Source organism: Cynocephalus volans, chromosome 16 (genome assembly GCF_027409185.1).
Source record: "Cynocephalus volans isolate mCynVol1 chromosome 16, mCynVol1.pri, whole genome shotgun sequence".
NCBI lineage: Eukaryota > Metazoa > Chordata > Mammalia > Dermoptera > Cynocephalidae > Cynocephalus > Cynocephalus volans.
The window spans coordinates 42,484,317-42,510,497 of record NC_084475.1 but is presented as its reverse complement, the minus strand read 5'-3'; the positions used below and the strand labels follow the sequence as shown (position 1 = coordinate 42,510,497).

The 26,181-nt window shown below is 40.2% G+C and overlaps 1 protein-coding gene across 3 annotated transcripts in view; it reads left to right on the top strand.

The window, feature by feature from the left end:
- PIP5K1B (phosphatidylinositol-4-phosphate 5-kinase type 1 beta) overlaps window positions 1–26,181 on the top strand; it is a 294,924-nt gene that overhangs the window by 141,680 nt on the left and 127,063 nt on the right. For all 3 annotated transcript variants that reach the window (XM_063080588.1, XM_063080589.1, XM_063080590.1), the window contains exon 4: window positions 13,813–13,943. In XM_063080588.1, coding sequence (XP_062936658.1) covers window positions 13,813–13,943 — 131 coding nt within the window. The remainder of the gene's footprint in view (window positions 1–13,812; window positions 13,944–26,181) is intronic.

The window sequence follows — 26,181 nt, the reverse complement described above, 5'->3', positions numbered from 1 at the left end:
ATATGTATTTCTCAACCACAGCCTGCTGCTGTTTGTTCCTGCAAGAGTCCACTGTCCAAATGAGCCAATTATGCAGTGTATTTCTTTTCTTTTCTTTTCTTTTTTAAAGATGACCAGTAAGGGGGTCTTAACCCTTGACTTGGTGTTGTCAGCACCCCACTTTTCCAAGTGAGCAACCGGTCATCCCTATACAGGGATCTGAACCCATGGCCTTGGTGTTATCAGCACCACACTCTCCTGAGTGAGCCAGGGGCCAGCCCTATGGAGTATATTTCTTGTTTGTTATTGCAAAAAATATTTAATTATGCATGTGGGTATGAATTCTTCTAAAGGACTTTTTCAAATTTTAAAAAACACTAGAGAAGTGCAAGATTTTATTATAGTAAGGAATAAAGAAGAACTTTATCTGATAGATAATAAATAGTGACAGTTTCTACTCTGTGAGAGCTTCCAGTTTCAATAATAAAAACTCCTAGAAGAAGTCAGGGAATCTCATTGTTTTAGATCTTCCATGGGGATTATTTTGCAAATGCAATTTAACTTCAACTGACATAAAGTAATTGAGTGTGGTTATTTGAGTGTAACCATAAAAATGAAATTATGAAGTTAAAAGCAAATATACCAGAAATACACGAAGAGAATCTCCCTTACAAGTTATCAGGAAAATGGAAACTCGTACAGCAATATTAGCAAAAATTAACAATATTGATGATACTGGTGTTGGTAAGAATATGATGACAAGAGCTTTTTCTTTTAGCAGCTGGCTGGTATGGGGAGTGAACCCTGGACCTACATGTTATCAGCACCCTGCTCTAAGCAACTGAGCTAACCGGCCAGCCCAACGACAGCATTCTTGTACTTTGTCAGTGGTTGTATAAATTGATGAAATCTCTTTTAGAAGGCATTTTGGCAGTACCTACCAAAAGTATAAATGTGCATATCCTTTAACTCCGCAACTCTTCTAGGAATCTGTGCTGCAGAAATACTCAGGAAATAAGTGTGCAGGAATATATACACAAAGACATTCATTACAGCATTCTTTGTTACTAAAAGGAGAGAACAAGAACCCTAATGTCTATCAATAGGAGAGTAGTTAAAACAATTGTGTTGCACACAAGCTATGAAAATCTATACAATCATTAAAAATAATGAGATCTGTATAGATGGACATGGAAGGCTAGTATGTAAAACAAAACAAAACAAACAAAAAAAACAAGCTGCAACAAAGAATGAATAGGAGGATGCCATTTTTATATTTTGCACATATATATACGTGCATGTTTTATCAGTGTGTAGAGAGAATAGCACTAAACAACTGGCAATAATTAACCCTGGAGAGCAAGGGTAAGAAGGGCACATTCGTGTTTTACTTTCCACAGTTGAGTTGTTTTATCTCTTTTTCAGTGGGTATGGGCAACAATTTAAGTGTAAGTAAGCCGTGCTATCTGTATGCACATTGCTCTTTCAGTTTGATTATTTTTGAGTCTGCATCATATTTTAGGTAAAGAACAATTGGTTATAGGTTCATAGGTTATAAGCACTTGGAATAAAGGTTCAATTCTGTAAAAACAAGAAGCAGAGTGACCAGGACTTAAGCAAAGTTGAAATTTATTTCTTTGTCATGTAACAGTGCAGATATCACTTGGCTCTGCAGAGTCACCAGGGGCCCAGGTTTTATCTTGTTTACTTGCCATTCTTAACGTACATGGAAAATTTCAATATAAAATGAAAATGTCTTCCCTAACTTATAGTAGTGGTATTAAGGACACCATACTGTGCCACATTTATGATGAATGTCTTTAGTCTAGACTAATATTTCCAAAAGACTAATATAGCAGCATTCATAATGCCGCTCCATCCTAAATCAAGAATTTCATCTGCGTTCATGGTATCTTTCTTTTAAGAACAATTAAATGTGCATAATTTACTGCTGCCAGATTATGAATACCTTAAGAGTACGGTATTTCTGTTAATGAGAAGGGGTTGCTTAAATGCTTTTCCTTTCCAATGAGAGAATGTGTTTTACTGCCAATTATAAAAATAAGGTGGAGATAATTTAAAAGAAACCATGAAACACCTTTTCTTTGTTCTGCCTTTTCTATCAAATTTTGAGAAGCAAATCTCCATCAAACAAGTGGATACACTGGGAACTTAATAGGCTGCTTAATATAAAGGGAAAATTAAATATAAAGTGGATCAGTCTTGGGCTTATTCCAAGGTTGTTTAGTGCCTGGTGTGTCAGAATGACCTTGTTATAAGGCAGTTTTACCACATGGAGTATCCGTGCCAAGCACAGAAGAGGACACCATTATAATGGGACTCCAGTGTTCTTATTTTTGTAAATGTAGCTGGCTGCAGAAATTGTATCAGAAATGTAGTTGCCAGCCAGGAAAATAACAGAATACCCCAGAAGTCATGTGTGAAACCACTCGTACTGGGAAAGGGAGTAATCATTTCTAGCTGTTGTGATGAACAGAGACTGTGTGGAGGGACAAGTGGTAGCGCCGGCCCCAGAAGAGTGTGGTAGGATAACAAACAGAGCACGGAGAAGGGCATCAATGAAGGCCTAGCGATCAGTGGAGGCAGAGGCCAGGAATCCCAAGGCAAGTTCGAATGGGACAGTTTGGCTAAAGCTGTAGATTTGTGCAGAGACAAAGAGGATGTCTGGCTTGTGGGTAAGAAGCAAACTGTCCACCAGAACTTGTGCTTCCTCTTCTAGAGCCCAGCTGGATCTGGAAACAGGTGCAAAGCCAGACCTCCTTGCATCCGGGTGGGGCCGTGTGACTCAACCTTACTGGTGGACTGGAAGTGGGTCTTCATCTGGAGGGTCTGGCAGTAAACAGACAGCATACTCAAATTGGGTTATTTGAAGAGAATTTAAGAAAGACACTGTTTGGAAAGATGTGGGAGAAATGTGGGGACACCACAAGGGATGGTACAGTATCTTAGGGCCAGAATGTACCTTATTACCTCCCTTAGGCCTTAACAGAGATTGGATGTGTTGTCCCCCCCCCAAAGCTCATGTCAAAATCTGATCCCCAGTGTGGCAGTGTTGAGAGCTTTTTGGGACATGTGGGGTGCATCCTTCATGAATAGATTAATGCCCTCCCAGGAGGCAGGGTAGTGAATGACATCTTGCTTTATTAGTTCCCACGGGAGCTGGTTGTTTAAAGGGCCCTGTCACCTCCCCTCCTCGCCCCCTTGCCTCCTCTTGCCATGTGATTTGCTTGCACCCACTGCCTGCTGCTTTCCGCCATGAGTAGAAGCAGCCTGAGGCCCATGCCAGATGCAGCTGTCCCAGAATCATGAGCCAAATAAACCTTTTTCCTTCTTTTCTTATAAATTACCAAGCTTCAGGTATTCTGTTATAGCAACACAAAAATGGACTAATACAAGCCTGAAGACGTAAAAAAGTGGTACAGTTTCTGGAACCCAAAATAGAAGTCATCTGGAAAGACCCACAAGAAAGGAGCTATAACTTTAAGGACACAACCAGCCAGGGTCAAACCTGTAAGGAATGAGGAATGGAAGTGGTCACCCTGACCTCACTCTCAAGCCTCCCTCCGGTGTTCCTCCCTCCAGCTGGGGTGTCGCATTGGCCAAACCCAACTAGAAGCCAGAGGGTGAGGAGGCTCTGTGATGTAGCCATATGGGTGCATGTCCCAGGGCACAGAACAGGGTGGAGAAGGGTTGAGGAACAGTCCTGGGGTAGATATCCTGCACTGTCACCTCCTGGCAAAGGTAGTAAGAAGTGTGTTTTCCTCCTGTGCTTCCGCTTCCCCATTAGCCAGCTGGATTTGTAGGACTTTGAGGCCCTAGGGGATATCAGAGTCACAAGGATGCAGAAGCCAGGCTCTCTGTACCACTCAGCAAAAGTGAGAGGACCACCATTCAGGGACACCCACGGTGGACTATGCCTGGTTAAGAAATAAACTTCTCTTGAGTTAAGACACTCCATTTCAGAGGTGTGCTTTTTACAAAGAAGTTAGCATTTGAGAATTTATTATAGCAATTAGCATTAGCAGGAATTAGATTATAGAAAGTTTTGAATGCCAAGCAAGGAACTTGGATTCAATTATACTGATGGTTAAAAACCAACGAACGTTGTTAGACTGGGAGATGGTATTAAAAAAAAAAAAGAAAGAAAAGCCTTGAAACGTTGAGTCTGGCGGTCATGTGGCAGGTGGAATGGAACGCTGTGAGCAATCAGTTGGTGCAGTGGGCCCAAGCCTGTGTTATCAGCAGGCCCCGTGAATCAGTCTAGAAGTGTACACGCTGCAAGGATGTAAGCATGTTAATCACATTCCAAGGTTAGCTGCCAGCCCACCACATGGAACTTGAGGAAGGAGGTGGTCTAAGACCAGTCTATGATCACCCCAGTCTGTGAAAGGGCGTGGCTGGCCCACTGTGAGATGTGGAAGAGAAATTTTAGAGAGAGCTGTTGACATGTCAGAGTAACCCACACAAGCTTAGGGAAGGGGGCTTTGGTGAAACCACTGAAGAGTGTGATGTGAGTTCCCTGGAGCCTAGGGGATGTAGTAAACTGCTGTATTTTCTGGAAAATTGAAAGAAAAGAATTGTTGATCAGCTGCTCCAATGATGACAAAACTAAGAAAGTCTTCGTGGGGAGTGACTGTTCATCAGTTCCCAGGGTTCAGGATAAATGCTGTGTGACCAGCTGAGGAGGGCACTGAGCTCTAGAGAAAGCTAACAAGGAGCCATCCCTGATCCTGTCCATGTGAGGACCTGGAGGAAGAAGAAACTACCAGCCACAGAAGAAGTGTTCTTCTCCTACCTATGAGAACACAACAGCCATTCGGAACAGCTCACTGCAGATCCTGTGAAACCCTGCAAGAAAAAGAGACGTGTACACCCTGCAAGCCTTTCGAGTGCCTGGGTCACGTTACACCGTTCTCCTCAAGGAAGACCTTTCTGCCCCTTTCCTCCTCCCTCCAGCAATCGGTCAGCAAAGAGCAGAGAAGCCCCCCAAGCCCTCCCACTGCTGGTGGCCAGCTTGTGCTGGGCAAGCTGAGGAGGGAGATGTGTCTACTGAAAGTGTATTTAGAGTTTTTATTATTACGGTGGACTAGACATGCCGAATGTCTACATGAGGCCATTTTTATGGATCCGTGACTAGAAATGAACAGAGGACCATTCTAGGGATCACCAGAAAGGTCATAGACCTACCCTAAATTTCATGTTGGGACAGAGGCAGGTCTAACCCAAGAATACATTAAGGGGGACAGTGGGAGACAAACATAAATTAGTTATAATTATACTTCATAAGAGTGTAACAGAAAATGGATTTTTAGCATCGAGGCCTTGAACTAAAAGAAAAAGATAAAAAGATGAGCAAATCCCAAACATGCTTTTGTCATCCCTCAAAATGTATTTATAAACACAATAATAATACCTTTGTTGGAGAACATTTCCTTTCCCACATGTAACAGAAAATTTAGAAAATCCGGGACGTACAGGACTTGAAAGTAAAAACCATCCAATATCCCACCATCCAAATGTAGTTATACATTTTGGGATACTTCCTTCCTGTCTTATTTTCCTCTGTGTATGTGTGTACATACACATTGTGGGCTTTTCTTTTTCAAATTTTTATTATATATATTTTGCATTGTGCTTTTTCAACTTAACATGATATTTTATTTTTCCAGATTACAGAACATTTTAAAAATACAGTTTAAATGATGGCATAATTTTTTTGACTAGAGTTCATCTAGTTATTTTGTCACATATTCTAGATCCAGACTTAGACTTATATATGAATCAGTAATATGAATGAGAAGAGAATAGAGAATTTAACCCATTGCTTTAGATATTCCATCAAATTATAACATTTATATTATCAAATGAAGGAGCCACTTATTGAGACTGTTGTCACTTCCTCATTCAGATGTCTTTTCTGAGTCTCTGTGAAGCCCTGGTTGCCTGGTTTTCTTCCCACTGCTGCAGTCGCTCCTAAGTCCCCTCCCAAGATTCTCCTTCCCCCATCTAATCCCTAGATGTTGACGTTGTTTAGGGCCCTCCTTGGACGCCCCCCTCTCTTGGTCACTTCATCCAGCCACTTGTCAATACCATTTACACGTTGACAACTCTTGATTCAAATTTCAGCCCAAAACTTCTATCGTAAGCTCCAGACTTGTATGTTAACATCTCCGGTTGGATGTCTCATTGTCATCTGAAATGGAACTATTGATCTTCCTTCCCCAATTCTGTAAAGCGACCTGAGTTCTCTCAATTGCTCAAGGAAAACACCAGCAGACATTGCTGATGCTCTTCTCTCCTCATTTCTAGCTCATAGCAAGTCCTGTCTCCCTCCAAAATATATCTCAAGTTCAACTGTTCTGTCCATCTTCTTGTCCATCCTTCTTCTCTTAGCCATCGACATCTCTATGTGAACAACTGCAACTGCCTCCTAATCACGTTCCCTCCTAAATTCCCTCCAGTCTGTTCTCCATGCAGCAGCCACAGTGATCCTTTTCAAATTAGAATGCTGTTTCCTTACTGACACACATGCCTCTGAGGCCCAGGCCTAAGTCTTTCCAGCCTACACTTCCAGCACTGCCCCTGTTGCCCACCCTAATTTACTCACCATGGTTTGTTTTTAGGTCCCTGAACCCTACTACTTCTTTACCTTGGAAATTGACCCCCTAACCTCCTAATGTGACTCTCTCTCTTTCCCCTCCATGCACACTCATCCAGACTATCAGTTCGTTGAGGGCAAAGACTCTGTTTGGGTCACTTGTGGAAGACCACCTGGCACATGGTGGGCACACAGCCACCATAGCCAATATGACCTGCTGATGGCCCATTCCCACCTTTCATGTCTCAGCCCATATACAGATCATTCCTCACATCTACCTCTGCAGACTTCACTATTCTTAAGTGGGTCTCTGCCCTTCTACCTCATTGCATTACCCTATATTTTCTAATACTAACTACAATTTGTCATGATTTATATGTGTCTTTGTTTTTTAATGTCTCTTTGCTCCTCTAGACTAGAAATTCCTGGAGAGCAAGAACCATGTCCCTTTTTTGGTACAGGCATTCTCCAAGGCCTAGCACAATGCCTGGCTCATGGAAAGTGCTGAGATCTTTGTTAAATGAATGAATAGCATCTGACTGAATGGAGTTCTGCGAGGAATGCTTCTCTGCCTGGGGCAACACTGGACAAATGTCAGGGGCAATCCTGAAATAGAGGAGTGTGATCCACAGAAAAATAGGGCCCCAAAGGAGTCCACATTCTAATCCCTGGATGCTGTGAATACCTTACTTTACATGGCAAAAGAGACTTTGCAGATGTGTTTAAGTTAAGATTTAGAGATGGGGAAATTATCCTTGATTATCCAGGTGGATCGTCATAAAAGGGAAGTAGACGGATCAGAGAGAAGAAGATGTGATGAGAGAGGCAGAGGTCAGAAAGAGAGAGAGGTTTAAAAATTCTACTGGCTTTGGGCCGGCCCCGTGACTCACTCAGGAGAGTGCAGCGCTGGTAGCGCCCAGGCCGCAGGTTCGGATCCTATATAGGGATGGCCAGTGTGCTCACTGGCTGAGTGTGGTGCAGACCACACAGTGCCAAGGGTTACAATCCCCTTACCGGTCAAAAAAAAAAAAAAATTCTGCTGGCTTTGAAGATTCTGTAAGGGGCCACGGGCCAAGGAATGTGGGTGGACTCTAGAAGCTTGGAAAGGCAAGGAAATGGATTCTCCCCTGGAGCTTCCAGAAGGGACACAGCATTGCCAAAACCTTGGTTTTAGGACTTCTGACCTCCAGAACTATAAGATAAGTTTGCCTTATTTTAAGCAACTCAGTTTGTAATTTGTTAGAGTGGCAATAGGAAATTAATACTAGGAGTAACTGGAGAAATGGTTTGAAGAACCAGAGGCAGGAGGTGGTTCCATTTCCTTTCAGAAGGCAGTAGGCTTGCCTCCCCACAAATGATCTCATTTCCATAGCCCTGCAACTGGTTTCATGAAATCTATTCCTCTTTTCCTCTTTCTTTTTCCTTAGTTATCCCATTGGCAAAAATAGGCACCTCCCTGCCTGGACACGGATTGCCCTCTTGCTGCTAAGAGGTGTTACTAAACCACTTTTTTTCAGTGGCCTAGAATAAGGCACCTTGTCAATGAACATCTCTAATTTAGAATTCGCTGTCTAGATCTGTGGTTTTAGGAAAATGGATCTTCTGAGAGAAAGAGAAAGCATTGAACTTCATCCCTGAAAAAAATGTACACAAGCAGAAATTTCCATATTCAGTTTTTAGGTGCTCATAGACTTGTAAGGTCAGCTTGCTCAAAGGATAAGGTATGTGTTGATTGCGTTATCTTTTTTCATATTGTGTGTAGGAGTCAGTGGAGGCAGGGAGAGAGTAATACTGTAAGATGCGCTTCCAGTGTCAAGGGGTTTGGACTTAATCTTGCAGTTAATGTGCTGAGGACCCATCAGAGGGTTTTAAGTAAAGTAGTAACAGGATCAGAATTGTACTTTTGAAAAAAATCACTTTGGCAACATATGTATTATCTATTTTCCTATAATTGGTTTCTTAGATCACCTTAGGGGAAAAATGCTATTGATGTTAAATGTTTTAATACTTCCTTTTAAAGCCAATGATACCAGATGGCCTATTAAGTGATCTAATTTCATAGACTGTGTGCTGTAGAAAGCAGTTTCCTGTAACCAATGTAAGGTCATTAAAGTCTTACTGTTGTCAGGATCATTGCTCCCCCGATGGTGGGTTTTTTTTAGGTGTTTACTCTTGCTGTTACTATCATTATTATCTCATTGTTCAAGTCCTTTACAACTCTTATCAGATTCATCTCTTGCACAGAAAATTCAGGTAAGTACAGCAAAGTGATAGAACTCTGGACTAGGAGACTTGTAGAAGACCAGAGTATCATCCTGCATCTAGCACACACTAGCCAAGGGGTTTAGATCAAGATAATCTCCCAGAGCCACAGTTTTTAATCTATGCAATGGTTATAAGCCCTACCTAGCTATGTAACAGTTGTGACTATCAAATGCAAACATTAAAAGACAGTGCTTTGAAAACCATAACATATGACACAAATGCAATCTGACATTCACTTTTCTCATCGTACCTGAATGAGTTTGGTTCAGTAAAGAGGAGCTAGAAAGTAGATGTCTATGGTTTGTCTTTGTGAAATTATATGGCTTTATCTTTCTCCAAGTATCAAATGCTTTAAAAATTTTTCTAGTATCCAGGCAACATGCTGCCTCCACTTAGTTGTTACAAAGTTCTGAATTAAAAATAGACTCTGTTGTGCTGTGTTCTGAAACCTAAACCCGTATGTTTTAAAGGAGTCAAAGGTCTCCCTTGGAGTTAGAAGGGGAAATGGTCATGCCTGGGCACCTCTAGAGCATATGCCAAGCTGTGCAGAGAACATTGGAGGAGCTCAGTGTGTGTGCAAGGCCAGCGCCTCACTATGGTCCTGTTGGTCCATTGGCGGTGTCCTGGTGGCTCAGAGTTTGCAGGGACAGAGCTGCTGGTTCTAGAAAAGCAACCACCAGTACTTCACAGAGAAGGTTGTCACCGGCATGGCTTACTAATCGCTGATCTGAGGCACTCCCGATGGCATTTCAAAGTGTTTTTCCACAGTTTTAAAGCACATCTTGCTCAACATTAGGCCATGCCTAATGTCCAGTGGGTAAATGTCAGGCATGGGGTCTTTACCTCTAGTGGCTTAAGAAACCATGTCACAGTGAATATAATCAGATATTTCCATGAAGCAGACAAGATGTGCTTTTTCCTATTTCTTTTTTTTTTTTTAAAGATGACCAGTAAGAGGATCTTAACCTTTGACTTGATGATGTCAGCACTACGCTCTCCCAAGTGAGCTAACCAGCCATCCCTATATAGGGATCCGAACACATGGCCTTGGTGTTATCAGCACCACACTCTCCCAAATGAGTCACGGCCAGCCCTCTATTACATTTTTTAATTGACAAATAAAAAGTGTACACATTTATCATCTACAACATGATGTTTTTAAATATGTATACATTGTGGCATGGCTCAATCGAGCTAATTAACATGAGGTAAGAGTGCATCACCTCACATAGTTATTTCTGTGGTGAGAACACTTAAAATCTACTCTCTTAGCAACTTTCAAAATACAGTAGGTCATTAACTATAGTTACCATGCTGTACTATAGATCTCTTGAATTTATTCCTCCTGTCTCACTGAAATCGTGTATCCTCCGACCAACATCTTCCCAGCACCCCCGCCCCCCCACCGCCCCCAGCCTCTGGTCACCACCACTCTACTCTCTACTTTTATGAGTTCAACTTTTTTAGATTCAACAGATAAGATGCTTTCTAATTATACCCAAATGCATCAATGTTAAAGCATTTAATTTTTACACAGAGATGGGGAGGAGGAAACTTTGAGGTGTCATCCCTACTGTGACAGCAAAATACTGCCTTTTGTTAATAACTCACCATGTTATTAGTAGTGACATTCATGATGGTGTTTATACTAGTTTACCAAGAGCTTTCCAAGTTTTTCTTTGGCTTACCCATGGTTGGGTGTGACTAGAAGCAAATAAAATATTTTATTCCTATTTTGTCAAAAGAAATGGCTCTCTCAGAGCTTCTTAGTTTGTTGAGGTCAAACATCCAGACTTAAAGAAAACTTCTGACTCTGACTCTAGCCTCGTCTTGAAGAAACAGATGTGGAATCAGGCTGGGCTTGGCTGTCAGACTCTCCCACACACTAGCAGAGGGCCTGGGTGCAAATCACTTCCCCTTGATGAGCCTTAAATCCCACCTGTTAAATGGGAATAATAGTTACTACACGGCAGGGTCTTTGAGAGGGTTAAATGAGTTTAGAGATTCTGATGTTAGAGGTAGTGAGTGTACTTGTTCATGATGTGGACTCTAGAGCCAGCCTCCCTAGGTGTGGAGTCTCAGCTCCATCCCTGCACTACCTGTGTGACCTTGCGTAACTTGCTAAAATTTCCTGAGTCTGTAAAATGCAGATGATAATACTTCCTCCCTCGTGGGGTTGTCGTGAGTATCTGCTATGATTATGACGGGTTATTATTACAGATGTTGTTATCCATATATCAAGTGCCTGGCACAATTAGTTGGCCAAAAAAGATTAACTTTTATTACTATTTTTATTGTTTCTCCCATCAGAGCACTTAAATTTTAAGGCATCTAAAAGGAAAGTAATATTATCCCAGGTCTGTTTTATGGTTTAACTAAACAGACGTCAATTGAATCCTTTCCAAAATCTTATTCTTTCAAGGACTCAAAACTTAATCTTAGACCATAGGAGAAAGATTTTTTTCAGTGCTCCTTAGAGCAAGAGCAAATTATTCGGCTTTACCTCAGACCTTCTGAATTGGAACTTCTGGGGATTTGAGCCATCATCTGTTTTAGCAAGCTTCCCTGATGATTCTCATGCTCCCCAACGTTTGGGAACACCAGGTGTAGACTACTCACAACTTTGACTGCCTTCCATTGCAAAAGTGCAGACAACAAAGAATTGGGAACTCTGTTTGACAGCTTGTTCCAGCCCAAGAAGTGCTAAACAACTGTTACCATAGTAATCCCATGAATTGAGCAGAAATGCAGGTAGTTCTGGAAGGCAGAGTCAGAGATGGGGTGCAGAGAGGGCACAGCACTTAGAGAACTCATGAGTCTGTTGATAGGTCTGGCACAGGATATTTGGGGGTATCTATTCCTCTGGAAAGTGCACATCTTGTTCCATACCACTTTGAGTGATGGGTGTGAGAAGAGATGGCTTTTGAATTTTCATGCAGGATTAAAATGAGGAAAATCCATTACAGCCTTCAGAAGTCAGATGTACTGGTACAAAAGGTCACTGACACCAATTGGTGGCACTGCAGAACTCAGAGAGGGAGTATTAAAATAACAAGCTTTTTTTTTTAAAGCACTAGATGCACTATGGGCTTAAGTCTCAATCTTGCCATCTTGCTGCCAGGGGATCCTTAGTACAAAGGCATGTGAAAAAAGAAAAACAGTGACATTTTTCTACTTCCTGCAGAGTCAAGGATGTGTATGTAGTTGTTCTCAGACTGAGGATGATATAATATTTGCAGTGGAATAAACAAAGCAATTAAATTACGACTCTGTGGGCAAGTGGTTGTTGCTAGTTGTATGTGGAGGTGACTGAGCAGTATTGACTGAGCTTGGCCATTCGGATGAACCCAACAAGTATTTATTGGGGACCTTGCCCTGTCCTAGATGTGGTGTGTTTGAGGATCAAACTTGGGTGACTGAAGATTATAGTGTTATGGGAGAGGAAGCCAGTCTTGGAGGTGGGGGTGGAGAGGTTGTAAGATATTAGTTTGGTTCTGTATATATTGCCGTTTGTAATAACAGGACAGCATCAAAATAGGTTGAAAAGATCTGAGAGTCATATGCATAGAGACACTATTTGAAGCCATCAACTATGTAATTAAGGAGATCTGAGGATCAAGGATCAAACTTTTAGGGACACTGCAAATATAGCAAATAGAATATGAAAAGTCAGTGAAGAAATGACAGGAGAGACCATCAGAAAAGCTAGAGGTGGTCCCAGGCCATGTTCTATCATACAAATCAAGAGGAGAAATTTTTTCAAGAAGAAAGAGATGTTCTTTGGTGTTAAAAATGTGAAGAAATAAAAAAGAAAGCATGTGGGGAGGTGGGGATGGGTCTTGGGTTAACCAAAAGGAAATATTAACTCAAAAAGAAAGTATTTCTCTACAAAATGGGTGATCTTTATTACATTCAAGTCAAAGTTTCTCAGCGTTGATACTATTAACATTTGGGGCTGGATAATTCTTTGTGGTGGGGCTGTCTTGTGCATCGTGGAAGGTTTAGCAGCATCCCTGGTCTCAGCCCACTGATGCCAGTAGTAACACCCCCACCACCAATTGTGATAACCAAAAAATGCCTCAAGACATTGCTAAATGTTTCTGGTTAAGAACTGCTGATTTAAGTATTTTTTTAGCTCCTCCTGTGTATGTGGTACTACATGAGGTGTTGCAAGGCATGAAAAGTGTGCCACAGTTTAACCATTAAGAAGAATACGTTCTAGCTTTCCTAAACTGAGTCATTCTGTTATTTCTCCTTTTACATTGGTTAAAACTATGTATGTGTATACTCATACAGTACACGCACGTATATATACACATGAATATAAATATATGTATATGGTAGTTATTCTCCAAATTAACATGACATTCATTTAATTATGGAATGATATTAGTAAAGTACTAAATTAGAAATATTGTTGTCCCAGTGCTATATGTTTTATCACGGATCAGTGCAGGAAATTTGGATTATGAATCCACAGTGAGACTAGTAAGCAATTTCCAAATTAAACTCTTTGTGTATTCCAAAGACTCAAATTATTTTTTGTTCTGATTTCTTATGAGTCTTACTAATTCATAGGTATGTTATAGAAATACTGATTTTTTTTTAAAAAATGTGACCATACCATTTACCTTTGGGTAGAAATTATAATACTGTATATTGAAAGTGTTCTACCAAGTTTCTAAGTACTTCAACAAAAGAAAGGTGAATATTTTGGACTGTAGAAAAGATTATCACACACACAAAAATTTCATGACAGGAAGGATCCTTAATATTTGGAATAGATACTTTATCAAAGGAAGTGATCTGTCATCTTCCCAAACTTCCACTTCCTTGTTGTTTAGGAACAAGAAAGAAATTCCAACCGTAGCTACTGTTTTTGCTGCTTGTAACATTGAACAAGGCCCCGACTATTGAGTCTAACATTGAGACCCTTGTTTTCTTTGCAGACTGCATCATCTGCTATTAAAGGTGCTATTCAGCTGGGAATAGGATACACAGTGGGTAATCTCACTTCCAAGCCAGAACGAGATGTTCTCATGCAAGACTTTTATGTGGTGGAAAGTGTGTTCCTACCCAGGTAAGAACATTTTTATTTGTGATGATTTCCATGCTAAGAAGCCTTCCTTGTGACACCCCACATTGAAGGGCTCTTCTACCATGTACATGTTCATGTGCATTGATGTATATGTTGGGCCTTTGGTAGGGCCAAAAGCAGTCCAAGTGTTGTTACTTCCCATTGCATGAGAAGGACTTGCATTGTTTTGGAGGTGGTAAATGGGTTTCATCTATGGGCCAGTTGTAATCAGTTGTGATGAACGCCTGGAAGACCATCTGGAGAGAGATTTTGAGATTCAGTGGAAAAGAATGCAGTAATCACAAAGTCATGTCTGCGAGGGTTTAGAAAAAGAGAGTTTCCACGAAGCAGCAATGGGTACCAGGTTTTTCTATCCCTAGTTTAAAAGAACGGGCTAGTGGGCCCACAGTTGGGCCTCGCACCTGAGTTCAATCCTATAGCTCCTCTTGTGTAATGACCTTAATGTTCGTCCAGAAAACACATGAGAAACCTGCTGTTTTGACACCATGTTTGCAAAAACACCAAAGTTCCCCATGCATTTTGCCTCTAGCTTTTATCATTTGGGGAACTGTTTAAAAACAAATACATCTGGAAGTGGGTGATGGTGATGGTTGCACAATAGTGTGAATGTACTTAATGCCAAACTGTACACTTAAAAAGGGTTAAAACAGTAGGGTTTATCTTGTGTATATTTTACCACAATAAAATAGATATATAAATTAATTAATTAAAAGTCTATCACCACCTTCATATAGGAAGAGAAGTAGCAATCATTATTAAACTGGAATTATCACCGCAACTGACAGGAATTTTCAAAGAAAATGGTCTAGAAAATAAAAATAAAGATATTCAATTTGGAGACTTGGGGATAATTATTTTGTCTTTGGTGTACGAGGATTGACTTTTCAGGCACATTTATATTTAAAATAAATATTTCTCTTCAAAATAGGCCGTTTTTGTCATTTATTATTGGGCGTGGGTGAGAGTAGCTGGGGTGACACTTTCACCCCCGGTGTTCTCATTGCCTTATTTAAAACATATGTGTATATGTTAGGAGAATGATATTCCCACATTTGACTCTGTGTCCAGGTGCCAACTGCCTAAAATAAGACTTTAGGTGAACGTGCAGTAACTCCCTACATAGTCAGAAAGGAGCCCATGAATTTTTTTAAAAAGTCATCTGTGGACTCAGGCAGCCTAGTTTTGCTTTAAATGCTCTTAGCTGAAGAATAAAAATGATCTACTGGAATTTTTGAAGTTTGCTTCTCTAGAGCCCTCTAGCAACCATGAAAAGTAAATTTTAGATAGAAAAGGTCATCCCCTAAGATAGAACCTTTGCTCATGACTCCGTTCTTCTGTCAGTAGTTAGAAATTTTCTGTTTGTTTTTAAATCTATTTATCATTCCCAAAAAAGTGTGTATTAACTACATTTTTTTTCTCTTATAAACCAGGAAGTCATGAATTTATCTTAATATTTTGGTATAATTTTTTAGGCTCAGAATTCCTATAAATGTGTTTGCAGGATGTCCTAGATTGCATTGTCTTCAAGGGCCTCTACCCAGACATTTCAACCTTATTTTTATCTTAGGGTGCCTTGAACAAGGAGAATGGAGGACTTTCGTGGGAGGGTGGCTGTCAGCAAGTTCAGGGCACTGAGAGCAGCTACTGCTGAAGACAGGTGTGCAAACGGGGGCCAGCTGCCCCATCCCTCCCCGCTGATCTCTTCTCCTTACAGTGTCTGGTCAACACAGCCAAGCTTGACGGGCACTCAGGGAAGCATGGCCCAAGCATACAGTCCCCAGACCCCACAGCATCAGCGTCACCTGGAACTTATTCCTGGGCTCCACCTCAGACCAACTGAATCAGAAATTCTGTGGGTGGGACTCAGAAATCTTTTTAAACAAACCCTCCAGGTGATTCTAAGCACATTAAAGTATGAGAACCACTGGCCTAGTACATTACTTCCCATTTTAGAGTAACACCTTTTCTAGTAGTTACCAGATTTCGTTCTTGGAGTTATTACGTGACTCTTACAACTAATAATACTCCAAATTATTTTAAATTAGTATCTGAAATATCAAAATTACACCTGTTAGCAACTAAATTATACGTAACACTGTATAAAATGCTCTACAATAAGAAGCACATAAACAAGTACTCATACTTTGGTACTTAAAGGCACTTTCTGACGATACCCCTTTTGTTCATAGGGGATTTATTATAAGCCTACTGCATCTTTATGATTAAGACAAAACAATGATTTTTCACTTTTTTCTTTAGGAGTAGGAAGCTAAAATTATAATTACCTGGACTCTGTGTCTTTGGCCTTCACTGTGTCATCCAAGGTCGCAGCAGTAGACACACCACTGGTGGAGGAGTAGCTAACTTCCCCTTATTTAGAGGTATCCACTGTCACATTTAAAATATATCGGTTTAGAGTATTTATAGCTTTTATATATCAGTACAACATTAAACGTTTGATGCAGACCGAGAATTTCTTTCTGCAAATACTATATTGTTTGTTTAAATAACACATGCGCTTCAGTTGTATTGACATGAAAACAAAAGGAACTTATGTTGGTCTTTGCCTCGGTTTCCTCATCTGGACCCAGTTTCCTTATGGGTTCATAAAAAGGATTGGGCCCAGTGTTTCTTAATGGAGGTGCTCCTGGCTTGTTTGGATGAGACAACTCTGTGCAAGACTGCACATTTCAGGAGATTTGCCATCTGGAGCAATCAAAAAGTCCCCACAAAGTGATGAGTGAATGTAGTATCTTGATTGTGGAGATGGTTTCACAGGTGTATTACACAGGTGAAAAATTAACAACTTGTACACTTCATTGTATGTCAATTATACCTCAATAAATCTGTCAAACAGTGCCCCGGCCCCCACCCCCACGTGTCTAAGCACATCTGGGGACGGGCATCGGGGAGGTGGGCAGGACAGGTTGTAAGCACCTGAAACATTCTGAGGTTTCTTGTGGCTCTAAAATTCAGTGAGTTTATCTGGGTCATAAAGAGAATTGCTTGATGTGCCCTGAGATGTTTTAATTTACTACTGCTATGAAGCGGCAGAATCTGTTTCCTGTGGCAACAAAATACACTGCGTTGTTTATTTATTTATTTTGAAGTTGCTTGAAGTTATACTTAGATTTTATGTATTTGTTCTACAGATTATTTCATTGTATAGATGGAAAAAGCCCTGGACCTCTTTAAGATTTAAAGGAGAATGTAAAAATTGCTTTCAAATATCTCATTCCATGATCTCCCAAAAATCACATAGTAGATTAGTAAGAGACTCACTCATATCTTAATCTTTCGACCCCAAATCCTGTGCTATGATGAGAAGCTCAAGGTTATGGACAGTTTCATGGATCAGTGGGATGAAGAAGAAAGAACATGGTTTATAATGTTTGTACCATGTAAAGATGAACTTGATGTGGCAAAGGGAAGCAGTTGTTTAGTACCAGTTATGAACCAAGCATAGTTTTATTTATACGGTATGTTATTTATATATTAAGTCACTCCAATACCTTTTATCTTTACAAAAAGCCCAGTTGACATATGAAGTTTTTAAGGATCTAAGACACTATCACTTAACCCAAGCCATACAGCTAATAAATTTGGTAAAGCCAGGGTTGAACTCTGGAGTGGCTGGCCCCAACGTTCTCTACACTGTGGCAATAAAGCACAGAAATGGTATTTCTGCTTTATTGAATCAGGACAAGTGTCCTGCTTTTATCTTAGAATTATGGACCTAAATCTTCCTTTTTGCTCCCCTAATAGCCAGCTTTAATCCATGCTTCTCATCTTCAGGAGGAACTGTCACTACCTTCTCTGGGGTGGCAAATATGGTTTTTATTTACAGTTTAAATACTTTTCCATATTCAAGAATAATCGTCTAACTGAAGAATTTTTTAAAAGCTCCTACATTTTAGGCAGAACTTAGGGCCCCTTCTGGCTGCTCCCAGACTCCCCACATGGCTTCCCCACAGCCCCTGTCATGCTGTTACCTGCAGGGGATGCGGGGGCAGTAGAAAGGACACCAGGACACCTGGAAGCTGAGAAATGGACTCAGTGACCTTTAAGGATGTGGCTGTGAACTTTGCTCTAGAGGAGTAGGCTTTGCTGGATCCTTCCCAGAAGAATCTCTACAGAGATGTGATGCTAGAAACCTTCAGGAACCTGGCTTCTATAGGAAAAGCATGGGAAGACCAGAACACTGAAGATCAGTACAAAAATCCCAGGACAAATCTAAGGAGCTCCATAGTAGAGAGAGGGTCTGTGACAGTGAAGAAGGTAGTCACTGCGGAAAAACCTTTAGTCTGATTCCAGATTGTCATCTGGACAAGAAAACTCCTGGAGTAAACCAAGTGGAAGCAGCGTGTGTGTGTTGCGACATCTTCATGTGTCACTCATCCCTTAGTAGGCACTTCTGGTCTCACACTGGTCACAAACCATATGAGTATCAGGAATATGGAGAGAATCTACGTAAATGTAAGGAATGTGGGAAAGCCTTCAGTTCATCACTCCTGTAGAATATGTGAAGGGACTCACACCGGAGAGAATCTCTGTGATTGTAAGGAATGTGGGAAAGCCTTCCTTTCTCTCAGAAGCATTTGAGGACATTTGATAAAGACTATTCAAGATGAACTTTCTAAGTGTAAGGTGTGTGGGAAGGCCTTTGCTTATCGCAGTTTCTTTCAAATACATGAAAGAACACATGCTGGAGAGAAGTCCCATGAATGTCAGCAACGTGGTAAAGCTTTCAGTTGTTCTAGTTCCCTTCGATATCATGAGAGAACTCATGCTGGAGAAAAGCTCAGTGAATGTACACAATGTGGAAAAGCCTTCGGTCATGTAAGTTGCTTTCGAGGATATGAAAGAACTCACACTGGAGAGAAACCCTAAATAAAGAATGTGGGAAAGCTTTTGTTATCGCACAACATTCTGAGCACACACGAGAATGCATCATGGAGAGAACCCATATAAATGTTAAGTGTGTGGGTAAGCTTTTAGTCACACCAGTTCAATTCAACGCCGTACAAGAACACACAGGGGAGAAACCTCTTGAATATAAGCATGTGCCAAAGTCTTCAGATGGCTCGTATATAAGAATGCACACTGGATCAAACCCCTGCCAATGTGAAAAATACAAGAAAGTGTTTAGTTACTTTTAAAGTTACGTAAGACTCCTACTGTAGACAGATCCTATCAATATAAGTGATGTGAGGAGCCTGAGCAAAGTAATATGTTCAGACAGCACCAGAAAACACACAGCCTGAAGGAAGCGTTCTAAAACTTATAAACACAGTGTCTTTAGCAGTGGCTCCTTATTAAGGTAGATGTCTGGACTATGGGTTTGTTATCCCTACTCTTGAAAACAAATGTTGAACTGACAATTTAAGTACTGTTTGGACCTGAGATCCTGGGACTTGAAACTTCTTATTACTTTGGGCCTCAGGTGTTTGCAGGGTGTCTGTTTAACATCATCTGAAGACTTTATTTTATTGTTATTTTTTTATTGAATCATAATTGATTATACATATTTTTGGGGTTCAATGTTGACATACGTTGATCAAATCAATATTACTAGTATATATATTGTTACAAATTGTACTTGTTCTTTATGCCCCTTGTCCAATCTCTCCCTATCCCTCTCTCCCTCCCCCATGTGAGGACTTTAAATGACCTTTTATATTTGGCCTTATTGTTTTGATGCTGTAGAGTTTGACGCAATATGTCAAACACATAACATGGAATTCCTCCTATTTTGAGAAAAGGTTATGGTCATCTGCACAGCGCTCACCCATCCTGGGTTTTTCCCATGACTGCAGTGATGTCTGTGCAAGTCCACTGTGGTTTCCCATTGAAACATCAAGTGAGCTGTGAGTGTTTAGAGGTCAGTGATCCAACAAAGAATTAAGGTGAGCAGCAGATAGCACTCCCACTTTTAGTAAAGTCCTAATTTAGTGAAAACAAAGTATATTCGCCACCCTCAAAGTGAGAAATTTTTAACATCTCTTTAGAAGAGGACAGTTGTAAGCTTTGGGTTTCAGTGATCCACAAAGCCCCACCTCCGCTTTGCTAATCACAGGTGTCATTTCTATATGCTTAGACTCCAGCACATGTTATGTGGGTAGAGAGAGGGAAGAAACAGCTTTGTGTTTTATTAAAGAACAAAGGAAATCCAAAGGAAGAAAAGCCTCTACATTTTAATCTCTTCACTTATAGGAGGAGTTGAGCTTGATGTGAGGATCACTGCAGAAAACAGACTGCTTTGGGGTTTGACTGATGTGCTCTTCAGAATGTACAAGCATTCTTCAAAAAGTTCACAGAAAGATTCATATTATCTTTTAATTCTATTTTCCATGATCTTTTTGAAGTACCCCCATATTCGGATAGCCAGGGAATACTCTCGTTTAGGAGAGGATTCCATAGCAGTACTGCAAGGGTAAAACATTATCCAAAATGACAAGCCAACATATATGTCAAAGGTTCATATAAATGTTGCCAAATATCATTGCTCAATGTTACAGTTTTGACAAACTAGCCAACTACCTGCATTTCATGCTGACATAAACTCATCCAAGAATCTATCTGTACCATGGGTCAGGACATTATAGCCCATAGGACAAATCCCAGCTCACTGCCTTTTTTGTAAATTAGGTTTAATTGGAACACAGCCACATCCATTCATTTACAAATTGTCTATGGCTGCTTTTCTATGACAGCAGCAGAGTTGAGTAATTGCCATGGAGACTGTTTGACCCATAACACTTGAAATACTTATGATCTGGCCCTTTATAGAAACAGATTGCCAACCCCTGGTCTATACAGACATTCCGCACCAGGTTTTATGTGTGTAAGGATTAAAAAAAAGTGCCAGAATAGCCTTCTCAGGATTAAATGAGAGATGTTGCTGTTTCTGGCCAAGCCAGTGATGCCCCTTCAAATCGAACTCCTTAACTGTTTGTTCAATATTTATTTGATGGGGATGGGGAGAAAAAGATTTATACCTCTTCCATTAGTTCAAAATAAAAGATTTATTGCATACACGAAGTAAATATTATATAACATTTTACCCTATTTGAAATTGCCTTCAAAACACGATTTTCTATGATGGTAGTAACTTCTTGGGCGGTTTAATATTCAGATTATCCGTGATATCACATGTTCCCAGTAAATGACACCCTAGAACGCATTATTTGGTTTTGGAATTGAAGCTGTCTTCAGGTACTTTTAAAGATTGGCTGCCAGCTGGTTGGCCTGAAGAAGATAATACAGCCTCCTGCTTTAGGATGTGGCTCACGTACCCGTTGCAGAAGTGCTCAGCAGAGGAAGGGTGGCACCAGCAAGGAGTGTGTCTTTTGTTTTGTTTTGTTTTTCCATTCAAGAGCACTATCTAATCTGGCAAGAGAGAGGACCAGTTTCAATTTCACTAGTTACATAAACAGTTGTATATAGAAACTAAGGAATCTCCACCTTGCCTGGATTGGCAGAGGTGGTTAATAATATCTAAGGCTGCTTCTGCAGATCCTAATTACAAAGGTCCAGTTTGAAGATGGGGTGCCACCTGTAGTTTGTTACTGGACTGTAGTGTCACTTATCTGACTGTATTGCCACTTAAATTTTTCTAACATCTGTACATTAGGACAGAGCACCCTTCACTTAGCCTGCCTCACAGGGGGTATGGACGTGCTTGCTGAACAAAAGTGATGGCATTTAGAATCATTTAGTGAAACCAGGTGCTATAACCCAGGAGTTGCTGACCCACTAGTTTTGTCAAAAAGCCTCCAACCGACTACTGAAATAAAGGACACTCACCAAATGGAAAACACTGCCTGCAAACAGTAAAGCTTTGGGTCACAGCTCCAAAACTGGACCCCTCACGTGTCTTTGAGATGCTAAATTAGTTTCAGCCCATGGCTTACCACCAAATCTCTCAATCCAGTGCCACCAAAAATAGTACTTGGTTATCAGGCTTGGTTACCAAATAAACAAAGCTGTGATGTTCATAATACATACAGATGAGAGCTATGCAGATTGGCCACCTATGTAGCTAATCAAAGCTAATCACCCGAACCTACGGTTCCAGGGCCTTATGGAGAAGTAGTTGGGATATGTGGGCAAAAGCAGCTGGGATACTTGTAACTGAATCCTGAAAAGGAAGACTAACAGAGGAATGTCCAAGCTAAGTTAGGGAGTACCTGTTTGCTTGTGACTTTTCGACTGTTCTGGTGTGGGTCTAATCTCCCAATCTTGTTTGCTCCTGACCAGTCTGGGCCATTACTTTCCATCCCTGGACTTTGATTTCTTTATCTGCTAAATGTGGAGTTCCAGATGGTGGTTAATACTACCTCAAGCTTCAACATTGTATAATTCTAAATCTCCATTGCCACTAAGATACTGTATCTTACTTACAGTGAGATACTTCAGACTAAGATAAATAGTGGCTTTGGCCTTAAAAAACTGAACTCTACTTAGAAGAGGTAAATGCCAGAATGCCAGACCTGGTCCATGATCAAACTTGGACTGTTTCTTGGTAAATGATGCGGGGAAAGATAAGATAGAGAAAATACTGTTCTTTATTTGAAATTTTCTATCCGTTTTTTTAAAGCTAAACCGTCCTTTTATGATAGGATAGGAGTTGTACTATGTGTTTGCTTAATTGTTTAGTTTCTAACTTGGCTGAATAAAGTTGGAAATCAAATGTTGGCTTCCAAATTTTTGTTGTTGAAGTTTTACTGGCCCATAAAATCCAAATGTCTAGAACCATGGCTCAAAACTCCACAGCTGAAATTTCCAAAGCCTCAATCTATGCCAAGACAGGAAAGTGGGTTGTTGCTGTTTTTTTTCACATACTACATATATTCATTTATGAAACATAAGGTAAGTTTTAAACTGCAAAGTCTCCTCTTCTTCAGACTTCAGTTTTGCAGAGTAAGTCTGGATGCTGGGCTTAGCCTCCTGACAGGGAACTCCAGGCTCAGGCAGGAGACTTTAGCAGACTAATGTTAATTGTAGTCCTTGTGTTTAACTGCCCAGCAGTTCTGCCATGGCTGGAGATTGCTAAGCACTTGGTCCCTGTGCCGAGGAGACAGTGTGCTGGAATGTCTATAGGCCAGCACTACATCCACACACAGTAAGTCAGCCAGTGTATGACCTTAAAAAACCAGGACTGGTATCTGCTGGCTGGTCCTCACTGGATTTGCTGTTTGGCTCCACTCTTGACAAATACAGAGGCCCAGCCAGGGCCAGCAATCTTATTAAGGGGCCAGCAATGTCATTAATTTGCATTTCTTTCACTAAAGCTTCAATTATGTCAGTATTGTTATTCATTGGAGCAGCTTAAATATGGAGAAGTAAACAAAACTGCTGTGGTACTGAGCATATAGAGCTCTGTTTGGGGAAAGAGGGGAATAAGCTTATGGCTTTTAACCCCTAACTTTTAAAAATTATTTAATTTTGTGAGTAATAATGCATAGTAGGATTTCCCTGTTTTTAAAAGAGCTGTGAAGAGTGTTTCTTTAGTCCCTGTGCCTTTTTAATCCAGTGTCCAACTCCAGTTCTCACTATTACTAGTGACTTGTTTTTCCCTCAATTATTTTTTTATGAATACATACCAAGATAATATTTTTCCTTTTCTGTATAAATGGTGTCATGCCATACACAGCAATCTGCATCATGCTTCATTCACTTAATTTTATCCTAGAGGTCTCTCCATGTCAATACAGAATAAACATTTTCATTTTTTTAGTGCTGCACAACATTGCATTATGTAGCTGAATCAATTAATTTGATCAGTCCTCTTCTGAGGCACATCTAGGTTGCTTCAGATCCTTTGTCTTTACAAACAGAGCTATAATGAACAACCATGTACACATGTTGTTTTGTATATGTGCTAGTTTATCTGAAGAATAACTTAAAGGTATGCTTGTGCTGGATCAAAGACTTATATAAGTTTGTGATTTTTTTTCTATGTAACGATTTCCTTACCGGTGGACATTTATTTATTTGTTTATTTATTTATTTATTTTAATTTTTTAAATTTTTTATTAGCATATTCATTGTTACAAATCATAGTTATTCTTTATGCCCCTTATCCAATCTCTCCCCTCCACCCTCTAATAACCATAGATTTGTTCTCTCCATCTGATAGGTTAACTGTTCCTCTGTCGATGCGTTGCCTAGATGTTCTGCCCAGTACTGAGACAGGTGTGATCAAGTCCTTCCCCTATTATTATAAATCAGATGCTGCTTCTATTACTCTGGAGTGTGCTTTGTAGTGAGAGAGGACCTCTTCTCTTTTTATTTTTTTTTATTTTTGGTCTCCACTGGTGCCTCTCCTTGTGTGATTGAAATTCAGAGTCTGGAGTGCCATCTGCACGGTGGCTGTGACTGCTGCGATAGAGACTAAGTGCTTTTGCAGCAGCCATGGCAATTGCAGTGGCTGTGGAGGGCCCCGTGTGGACATGGTGTTTCTCCTGTGCTCTCTACCTGGTTGCAGCTGGGTTCAGCTTTGTGGACATGGTGTTTCTCCTGTGCTCTCTACCTGGTTGCAGCTGGGTTCAGCTTTGCCTGGCTCCTTGACTCCACCCCAGCAGGGCCCAGGGCCGTGGCAGCAGCTTGCCTAGTTGCTGCTGGGTTCAGCTTCCCCTGGCTCCACGTCTCAGGGCCCTGGAGCGGTGTACATTTGTAATTTTGATAGAAGTCGTGAAAATGTCCTTTATAGGAAATGTATTAATTTACATTCCCACTAATAATATTTCAGGGTGCCAATTTCCCTCGAGCTACAGCAAAGTTTTGGATTTTCACCAATCTTATAGGTAAAAACATTCTCTCAGTGACATTTATTATGAAGTTGAACATCTTTTTATGTGTTTAAGTTATATACATTTCCATTTCTGTGAAGTACCTGATTATATCCCTTGTTATTTTTTTAATTAACTTTTAGTCTTTTTTTTTTTTTTCTTCAGTTTATTGGAGCTTTTTATATTGGAAGATTAGCCTTTTGACTATAATATGAGTTGCAAATATTTTCCCATTTTGTTATTTTATTTTTCCTCCTTTAAAAAAAACAAAAAACTAAAACACACAATCCACTCATTCTTCACGTGGAGTATTTAACTCTGGGCTGCTTCCCATTGTCACACAGCCTCAATCATCCACATGTATTGAGGGCTCCCCATGGGCCAGGCACATTGCTATTCACTTTAGCCTTGTGTTTGGAGAGGGTTGGTACTGGGTCTCATGAACACAGCTGATAAGTGCAGAGATGGAACTTGAGCCCAGGTCTCCCCGGACCCTGAAACCCATGCTCTTACTTACCATGCAGGGTATCCAGTATGACTTAAGGGAGTGCAAACTAGTCTTAATATTGGTTAAAGGAAAGCAGAATTTATAAGGTAAAATCTACTAGGAGAGAAAACAAACAGACAAAAGTGGTGATGTAATATGAACCTAATTTCTAGGAGCCACTATTTGGGAATGTTTCTCTCCATTCATACAAATAGGTTCAAGATTGTATAACCTCAGATGAATGAATGAATGGATGGAGGCAGGAAGATCCGTAGTCAGGGCAGTAGGTTAGGGGAATGCCATCAGGGCTAAGATAAACACTGATTCACGCTGCCGTATTTATTGGCCTGCTTCACATTGTTAAATTATCTATGTGGTCTCTCTAGAAATAAGACTGCAAACCATTTTCTAATTTTTGGAACATAAGAGACCAGCAGGTTGTGAATTCATCCTAAGAAAAAAATCTAAAACACACACAGCCTTTATTCATGAAGACATTCTCTGCAGTATTATTCATATCAATGAAAAACTGGAAACAATCTAAATGTCTTACAGTAGAGTTTAGCAAATTATTATACATCAACCCAGTGGAGTACAGTCATTAAAATGATAATTACAAAGACCATGGAGGCGTATTATAGTATATATAATGTGAAAAATGCAGAATATAAAAGTACATATGTGGTAGGTTTATAACAATAAAAATATGGCTGTTTTCAGATCAATACTAGAAAAAAGTACATAAATATGAAAAAGTAGAACTATATATTTTTCCTCTTTCTAAACAACTCTAAGTATTTTTCTATTATTTATTCCAATGAAGATCAGGATGGTGAAAGACAACATGTGATAGACAGACAGATGGGCAGCAAACTTGGAGCAAGAAATATGTTTAGAAGAAAAATGGGGATAAATGTGAGGTGAAAAAATCAAATTTGCC